This window comes from Oncorhynchus keta, chromosome 13 (assembly GCF_023373465.1).
Source record: "Oncorhynchus keta strain PuntledgeMale-10-30-2019 chromosome 13, Oket_V2, whole genome shotgun sequence".
NCBI classification, from domain to species: Eukaryota; Metazoa; Chordata; class Actinopteri; order Salmoniformes; family Salmonidae; genus Oncorhynchus; species Oncorhynchus keta.
Window position 1 is genome coordinate 20,562,652 of NC_068433.1, and position 9,516 is coordinate 20,572,167.

General features: G+C 46.5%; 1 protein-coding gene across 3 annotated transcripts; it reads left to right on the forward strand.

The window, feature by feature from the left end:
• The first annotated feature begins 369 nt into the window (after positions 1-369).
• On the forward strand, positions 370-9,427 carry LOC118392000 (RING finger protein 222-like). Of its 3 annotated transcripts, XM_052459592.1 has the most exons (4): positions 370-590; positions 2,526-2,639; positions 2,806-2,853; positions 8,271-9,427. In XM_052459592.1, exons 3-4 carry the CDS (start codon positions 2,845-2,847, stop codon positions 9,024-9,026), a joined length of 765 nt encoding a protein of 254 aa, XP_052315552.1. In that variant the 5' UTR covers positions 370-590; positions 2,526-2,639; positions 2,806-2,844; the 3' UTR covers positions 9,027-9,427. The 3 variants fall into 3 exon arrangements, with proteins under 3 accessions (XP_052315552.1, XP_052315551.1, XP_035639482.1); XM_052459591.1 differs by having other exon boundaries at positions 2,526-2,853; XM_035783589.2 differs by lacking the exons at positions 2,526-2,639; positions 2,806-2,853.
• The last annotated feature ends 89 nt before the right edge of the window (positions 9,428-9,516 follow it).

Genomic DNA, 9,516 nt, shown 5'->3' on the forward strand with positions numbered 1-9,516 from the left:
ATAGAAGGGAAGACATTATGTGAGTTCCATTAGACCAGCACCAGTAACTCAACTATTTATCAGGTTGCTGCTTTTTGAACTGATACCAAAATCATAAACAAATTAATTCCCCTCTTGATTGACATCCACAGCAATTTGACTCACAACAGTATGTCTTATGCTGTCGTCATTCTGAATAACCTGTACATTGACAAAATCAATGTAAATACAAATGCTGTACTGTCAGGACAGTGAGAAGTGTCAGGGTTAGAGGAGGTGGCTACTACCTATTACGTGTCCCTGGTTACTAGTTACCACCACGTCACCTGGAGATGAGTTAATTAATGTCAGGGCAACCAGGAGACAACCCTGGGCCCAGTAGGAGAGATGAGAAGATGTCAAGGGATGGGTAGAGCAAGGGAGGAGAGGAGATACAGGGTGAAGAATAGAAAGGGAGAGTAAGCGAGCCAGCAAAGATAAGAGGGAGAGAGGTAGATTGGATGTTTACTGTACGTGGTGGACAGAAAAGGAGGAAGATATGTATTATGGCTAAGTGAGAACTTTGGTACAGAGCCGTGATCCGAGGGGTGTCTGACTGTGTGTGTGAGGAGGTAAGTCTTCTTTATCTTCTGCCCACACTACATAGTGATGAAGTGTCAGTGAGTTTCACTCCCATGGTGTTTTGATATCAACTGACATACATAGATAAAGTAGCAATATATTAATACACAGGCTATCATAACCGTTATCTGACACCATAAAGTAGGCCTATGTATTATTTTGTTGGGCTTTCAAACTATGGCAACATTTATTTAAGTTAATCGCAGGATTTGATGTGATTAATCGCGGTTAATCACAAATTCTGCACTTTTTTATTTAACAAGGCAAGTCAGTTAAGAACAAATTCTTATTTACAATGACGGCCTAGGAACAGTGGGTTAACTGCCTTGTTCTGGGGCCGAAGGGGATTCGATCTTTCGGTTACTGGCCCAACGCTCTAACCACTAGGCTACCTGCCACCCCGACATGCTCAAATTAAGCTGTAGTTTAAGATCTTTCATACAAAAAAACATTACAAGAATATTGTTGTCTTAATTTTGTCTAAAGTAACGGTTAGCTAAATTAGGTAAATTGAGAAAGCACACTTCAACCTCAATCTTATTTTTACATTGCATTGTTATTTTTAGTTGCATAGATCAGTGGTTCCCAACCTTTTTGGGTACTGTACCCTAAAACACTTTGACCTGCCTGTAGTACCCCCTCATGCTTGTGCGACCGGAGTGATTCATAGATTCATAGGTGTAAATTTGACAAAATATGGGATTATGCACCCAGTGAAGTTTGGCAGACTTGTTTTCAATGTCAGGGAAGTAGGAGTTGAACTCACTGTTGAGTTTGGATAAATGTGAGAGTACTATTTGCACCATAGGAGCACTGTAAAAGGTTTGGTGTCATGCTGCTGGAAACAACTTTTTAGCCCCATCTTCACAGTTCCTCTCCCAGAGTTTGATCTTCTTCATGAATCGACTTTGTCATGCATGTTTAGAATGTGTGTCTTTACCAGGGGCGAAACTTTCACTAGGGACATTATGAAATTGCTTTTTGTCCTCCCCAGTTTTATCATTGGAATGTGATACAAAACGAGGCCACGGTGTGCTTTAGGACCATGCGGATGCCTCCGAGCGGTCGGATAGGCTGTTTGGAGTGTTTATCTGACTAGATAAAAAAATATTTATATATATTATGTCCCCCTCACTTCCCCCTCGTCTTTACCTCACAGAGTTAGATTCAGGTTGTTCAGTTTGCTTAACACATCAGCAAGATAGACAAGGAGGACACCCCAGTCTGTGTTCCACAAGGGGTGTGAGTGCACAGACAGAAAATCACTTACTTCAGCACACAGCCAAAAAGCCTCTGTTGCGATTTCCCTCGGTAGAGACAACGGTTGTCGTCGCTATGAAGCAGTAGCTGCTGGTGCACAGTCCCACTGTCATCACAGAGCCTTTCAAACATTCGGTGATTCAGAGGCCTGGAAATGAATCACTTTCACTGCATCATTCAAAACATCATACATCTCATAACTCATTATCTTGCTGGCCAATGCCTCTCTGTGAACGATACAGTGGGATTTACCTTCTTTGTGTGGCCAATTAACGTTAATAATTTCCCTCTCCCAGGCATTGATGCAGCACGATCCCGTGCCCACACGAACACAGGATTTCAAATCCAGATTGTGCTCTGTGAAAAAAACTGTCAATGACGTTAAACACAGCCCCAACTGTACTTCTCCCCGTTAGCTTCTTGCAGAACAGAATGTGCTCATTCATTACCGAAATGTATCTGTATCACAAAAACGAAATCAACTGGGCTTCCCCATTGACATCAGTCGATTTGTCCAACTGCAGAAAAAAAGTTTTTTTCCCCCCCACCAATTGATCAACAATATCAATGCCCATGTCATAGATCCTACGGCACACTGTGTTATTTGACAACTGTAACGTCTTCAGTGCATCTACTTCTGTCTTACCATTCATAGTTTCTGTCAGGATAACAGCAGCAGGCATATTATAGCCCTTGGAGCAAAGGATCACGAGCACTTGGCGCGAGCAGAGGATCAAACGTTGAGCCAACCGGCAGGCAGAGGCCAGTAAAGTCAAAAAGTAGGCCTAAAAATATAAAATAACTACATATTTCACACCAGTGACCGCAGTAAATGTTTTCCTGCGTAATAACATTTTAAGAAATGTAATATATATTTTTGGTAATGTTTCCCCCAAAAATGTCTTCTTCCAAATACCCCCTGGGGACTGCCCACCTACCCCTAAGGAGACGCGTACTCCCGGTTGGGAAACACTGGCAAAGATTATGTATTTGGTATGTTTTCAATGTATTTTGAATGCTTTCAGAAAATTTGATTAATAATAATGATTTAAAAAAATGCATGTACTAAAATTACCAAAACGTAACATGAGTTAACTGATTAACTCTGACAGCCCTAATGTTTTGTCATTCTGTGTCATTTGTGTCTGTGCATGTCTAGGAGTCATTAGAATTATTGTCAACCAAATTACACAGGGTAAATGTTGACCAAATTTGTGTGGAATATCTATTTACATTTACATTACATTTAAGTCATTTAGCAGACGCTCTTATCCAGAGCGACTTACAAATTGGTGCATTCACCTTATGACATCCAGTGGAACAGCCACTTTACAATAGTGCATCTAAATCTTTTAAGGGGGGTGAGAAGGATTACTTTATCCTATCCTAGGTATTCCTTAAAGAGGTGGGGTTTCAGGTGTCTCCGGAAGGTGGTGATTGACTCCGCTGTCCTGGCGTCGTGAGGGAGTGTGTTCCACCATTGGGGAGCCAGAGCAGCGAACAGTTTTGACTGGGCTGAGCGGGAACTGTACTTCCTCAGTGGTAGGGAGGCGAGCAGGCCAGAGGTGGATGAACGCAGTGCCCTTGTTTGGGTGTAGGGCCTGATCAGAGCCTGGAGGTACTGAGGTGCCGTTCCCCTCACAGCTCCGTAGGCAAGCACCATGGTCTTGTAGCGGATGCGAGCTTCAACTGGAAGCCAGTGGAGAGAGCGGAGGAGCGGGGTGACGTGAGAGAACTTGGGAAGGTTGAACACCAGACGGGCTGCGGCGTTCTGGATGAGTTGTAGGGGTTTAATGGCACAGGCAGGGAGCCCAGCCAACAGCGAGTTGCAGTAATCCAGACGGGAGATGACAAGTGCCTGGATTAGGACCTGCGCCGCTTCCTGTGTGAGGCAGGGTCGTACTCTGCGGATGTTGTAGAGCATGAACCTACAGGAACGGGCCACCGCCTTGATGTTAGTTGAGAACGACAGGGTGTTGTCCAGGATCACGCCAAGGTTCTTAGCGCTCTGGGAGGAGGACACAATGGAGTTGTCAACCGTGATGGCGAGATCATGGAACGGGCAGTCCTTCCCCGGGAGGAAGAGCAGCTCCGTCTTGCCGAGGTTCAGCTTGAGGTGGTGATCCGTCATCCACACTGATATGTCTGCCAGACATGCAGAGATGCGATTCGCCACCTGGTCATCAGAAGGGGGAAAGGAGAAGATTAATTGTGTGTCGTCTGCATAGCAATGATAGGAGAGACCATGTGAGGTTATGACAGAGCCAAGTGACTTGGTGTATAGCGAGAATAGGAGAGGGCCTAGAACAGAGCCCTGGGGGACACCAGTGGTGAGAGCGCGTGGTGAGGAGACAGATTCTCGCCACGCCACCTGGTAGGAGCGACCTGTCAGGTAGGACGCAATCCAAGCGTGGGCCGCGCCGGAGATGCCCAACTCGGAGAGGGTGGAGAGGAGGATCTGATGGTTCACAGTATCGAAGGCAGCCGATAGGTCTAGAAGGATGAGAGCAGAGGAGAGAGAGTTAGCTTTAGCGGTGCGGAGCGCCTCCGTGATACAGAGAAGAGCAGTCTCAGTTGAATGACTAGTCTTGAAACCTGACTGATTTGGATCAAGAAGGTCATTCTGAGAGAGATAGCGGGAGAGCTGGCCAAGGACGGCACGTTCAAGAGTTTTGGAGAGAAAAGAAAGAAGGGATACTGGTCTGTAGTTGTTGACATCGGAGGGATCGAGTGTAGGTTTTTTCAGAAGGGGTGCAACTCTCGCTCTCTTGAAGACGGAAGGGACGTAGCCAGCGGTCAGGGATGAGTTGATGAGCGAGGTGAGGTAAGGGAGAAGGTCTCCGGAAATGGTCTGGAGAAGAGAGGAGGGGATAGGGTCGAGCGGGCAGGTTGTTGGGCGGCCGGCCGTCACAAGACGCGAGATTTCATCTGGAGAGAGGGGAGAAAGAGGTCAGAGCACAGGGTAGGGCAGTGTGAGCAGAACCAGCGGTGTCGTTTGACTTAGCAAACGAGGATCGGATGTCGTCGACCTTCTTTTCAAAATGGTTGACGAAGTCATCTGCAGAGAGGGAGGAGGGGGAGGATTCAGGAGGGAGGAGAAGGTGGCAAAGAGCTTCCTAGGGTTAGAGGCAGATGCTTGGAATTTAGAGTGGTAGAAAGTGGCTTTAGCAGCAGAGACAGAGGAGGAAAATGTAGAGAGGAGGGAGTGAAAGGATGCCAGGTCCGCAGGGAGGCGAGTTTTCCTCCATTTCCGCTCGGCTGCCCGGAGCCCTGTTCTGTGAGCTCGCAATGAGTCGTCGAGCCACGGAGCGGGAGGGGAGGACCGAGCCGGCCTGGAAGATAGGGGACATAGAGAGTCAAAGGATGCAGAAAGGGAGGAGAGGAGGGTTGAGGAGGCAGAATCAGGAGATAGGTAGGAGAAGGTTTGAGCAGAGGGAAGAGATGATAGGATGGGAGAGGAGAGAGTAGCGGGGGAGAGAGAGCGAAGGTTGGGACGGCGCGATACCATCCGAGTAGGGGCAGTGTGGGAAGTGTTGGATGAGAGCGAGAGGGAAAAGGATACAAGGTAGTGGTCGGAGACTTGGAGGAGTTGCAATGAGGTTAGTGGAAGAACAGCATCTAGTAAAGATGAGGTCGAGCGTATTGCCTGCCTTGTGAGTAGGGGGAAGGTGAGAGGGTGAGGTCAAAAGAGGAGAGGAGTGGAAAGAAGGAGGCAGAGAGGAATGAGTCAAAGGTAGACGTGGGGAGGTTAAAGTCGCCCAGAACTGTGAGAGGTGAACCGTCCTCAGGAAAGGAGCTTATCAAGGCATCAAGCTCATTGATGAACTCTCCGAGGGGACCTGGAGGGCGATAAATGATAAGGATGTTAAGCTTGAAAGGGCTGGTAACTGTGACAGCATGAAATTCAAAGGAGGCGATAGACAGATGGGTAAGGGGAGAAAGAGAGAATGACCACTTGGGAGAGATGAGGATCCCGGTGCCACCACCCCGCTGACCAGAAGCTCTCGGGGTGTGCGAGAACACGTGGGCAGACGAAGAGAGAGCAGTAGGAGTAGCAGTGTTATCTGTGGTGATCCATGTTTCCGTCAGTGCCAAGAAGTCGAGGGACTGGAGGGAGGCATAGGCTGAGATGAACTCTGCCTTGTTGGCCGCAGATCGGCAGTTCCAGAGGCTACCGGAGACCTGGAACTCCACGTGGGTCGTGCGCGCTGGGACCACCAGATTAGGGTGGTCGCGGCCACGCGGTGTGGAGCGTTTGTATGGTCTGTGCAGAGAGGAGAGAACAGGGATAGACAGACACATAGTTGACAGGCTACAGAAGAGGCTACGCTAATGCAAGGAGATTGGAATGACAAGTGGACTACACGTCTCGAATGTTCAGAAAGTTAAGCTTACGTAGCAAGAATCTTATTGACTAAAATGATTAAAATGACACAGTACTGCTTAAGTAGGCTAGCTGGCAGTGGCTGCGTTGTTGACTTTGTAGGCTAGCTGGCAGTGGCTGCGTTGTTGACACTACACTAATCAAGTCGTTCCGTTGAGTGTAATAGTCTCTACAGTGCTGCTATTCGGGGGCTAGCTGGCTAGCTAGCAGTGTTGATTACGTTACGTTGCGTTAAAGAACGACAATAGCTGGCTAGCTAACCTAGAAAATCGCTCTAGACTACACAATTATCTTTGATACACAGACGGCTATGTAGCTAGCTATGTAGCTAGCTACGATCAAACAAATCAAACCGTTGTGCTGTAATGAAATGAAATGAAAATGTGATACTACCTGTGGAGCGAAGCGGAATGCGACCGGGTTGTTGAGTGCGGAAGTTCTATTCAGTAGACGTTGGCTAGCTGTTGGCTAGCTAGCAGTGTCTCCTACGTTAAGGACGACAAATAGCTGGCTAGCTAACCTCGGTAAATTAAGATAATCACTCTAAGACTACACGCTCTAAACTACACAATTATCTTGGATACGAAGACAGCAAAGACAACTATGTAGCTAGCTAACACTACACTAATCAAGTCGTTCAGTTGAGTGTAATAGTTTCTACAGTGCTGCTATTCGGTAGACGGTGGACGTTTGCTAGCTGGCTAGCTGCTGGGCAGATAGCAGTGTAGACTACGTTAGGACGACGAAATACGAAGTTGCAATAGAAGTGCTGACTGTTTCACTTTGTTGTCCTCTTTCTTTTCCTTTTTCTTCTGTCCTTCTTTTGTCCTTATTTTGTCTTCCTTTCTTCTGTTAACTAGATATGTTTTGTTGTTATTCTTTGTAAGCTAGCTAGCTTCTTCCAGGAGAGTCCCTAGCAACTGCTTAGCAACAAGTAAACAATTCTGCTAGCAATTCAGCTAGCTAAGATAACTGTACAATTTTATGAAAAATAGTTAATTTTTCAAAATCTATTGAGGTTATTGAACAAAATCAAAGCTATAACTTCATTACTTTGATCTTATTACATGTACAGCTAGATCAATTCCAGTTGTAAATGTATTTCTTACCATCTCTGTCTGCTCCTGTGGCCCAATACAAAATAGATCCCTACTGCTAGGCAACTGCTCTCTTGAGTCAGGCATGCCTTGCTCTGTCCCGTGTGAGTGGAGGGTTGGGACTAGAATAGCACTGTGATCTTAATGAGGTAAACACATAAACGCCTGACGAAATATCAGATGAGTACAATACAGTGGGTATACTCCTTTGCCATAATGTATGCTAAACTTGAATTGCATATTTTGGTTCATTGGCCCTATTATGCAGCAGTGGAACAATGCTCAGAGATTAGATCATTGGCAATTTACTTGAAACAAATCTATATTTCACTAGTCAACTATCAGTGGAATTCAAACTCAGTAGGCCTGAGGCTGTTCTTCTGCATTGTATGAACTTCGCGTTGGTTATAATGTTACCTAGCCTGCAGCAAGAAATTCTTCAAACACAACGAGAGAGAGAGAGAGAGAGAGAGAGAGAGAGAGAGAGAGAGTAGGCCCCAGTAATCACTTCCATCCACAGCTCCTGTCCTCCTTTGTTTCTCTACTTTCACTTTTCCGCCTTTTTTAAATTTTAAATTTTATTTTTTGTAACCTTTATTTAACTAGGCAAGTCAGTTAAGAACAAATTCTTATTTTCAATGACGACCTAGGAACAGTGGGTTAACTGCCTGTTCAGGGGCAGAACGACAGATTTGTCCCTTGTCAGCTCGGGGGTTTGAACTTGCAACCTATTTCCTCAGCTCCCCACTGCTAGGGACTAAGGGGCAGGCTTTACATCGATTTAACATTTTAACCCCATATAGGCGCATTTTATTTTCTCTATGTTACACACATACTGAAACAGGATGAAATGGCCTATACTATAGGAACACGTATACTGTACATATAAGAATATAATCAATATTTGATCATATCATATCTCCCTCCAGGTTCTGCAGACATACAAGAGAACATCTAACAGTCCCTACAGCAGTCTAACCCTGAACCCCCACTCCCCCTTCCACTCCCATTCCCACCTCCATCTCACCCTCTCACTCACCATGGCTGAGCCGCCGGAACCAGTGCTCTTCCAGGGGCACCCAGTCTCAGCAGCCACCCCCAGCCTGGGGGAGTCCACAGATGTGGAGTGTCCCATCTGCTACCAGGAGTACAACCAGAGCAACAAGTGTCCTCGCATGCTGGAGTGCCTCCATGTCTTTTGCACCGAGTGCCTCCAGAGGATCCAGCTGTCCCCGTATCCAACTGACCCCTCGGACCCCCAGAGCCCTCCCAGTCCTGCCATCTCCTGCCCCCTTTGCCGCCACCTCACCACGCTGGAGACAGGTGACCCCCTCACCTTGCCCTGCAACTCCCGCATCCTGGCCCAGCTGCCGCCCATGGCCTTCCGCATGCCCACATCGGTGGCCACCCGACTGGCCACAGTCACTCAGAGTGTGGTCCTCTCCCTGGAGGCCAGCAGGGATTCTCGCTTCATCATCCTGCCCACAGTGAGCCTCCGGGTGGAGCAGATGCACCCCAGCGATAGGCCCCACAGCGGTGGAGGACTGGTTGATGAGGTGGAGGTGCTGCAGCACCACAGTAGGACCCTGGTATGTGTGCAGCTGCTAGTCGTGGTCTTCTGGGTGTTGTTTGGGGTGACCTGCATAGTGGCGGTAGTGTTCGGGCCAAGCTTCTTCTGCAAATGAGGGGAGAATGAACACTTTTACATGCATCATTTCTTCTTTCCTTGATGACTTTCTAAAGTAAGGAAATGTGTATTGTCAAAATATTTGAATGTGGCCTCGATCCAGAATGAACTATAGGCCTATCTCAAACAGCCTTGAAACTGTAAAATACAAATATGCTTACAAGATCAAAGTTGATGTATACAGCCTCATAATCAGATTTAGTTTATGTAAGTAGCACTAATGTTTTTCAGAAAATTCTGTATACAGCTCTGTTTTCTGCTATGCACTGATTTAGAGTTCCCTCTAGTGGTGTAATATAGGCCGTTCTCAACTGTGAAGATGGGCATTAATGGAGTTTTTATTATTACATTGTACTACAGTCCTTGGCTATTTATTAAAAGCATTTCATATCTGTTTCATGTTTTGACTTCCACACGTGTGTGTGTGTTTAGCATAACGGTTATCATCATGAAGATGAATTATGTTCTGGAATAAAATTCCTGGAATA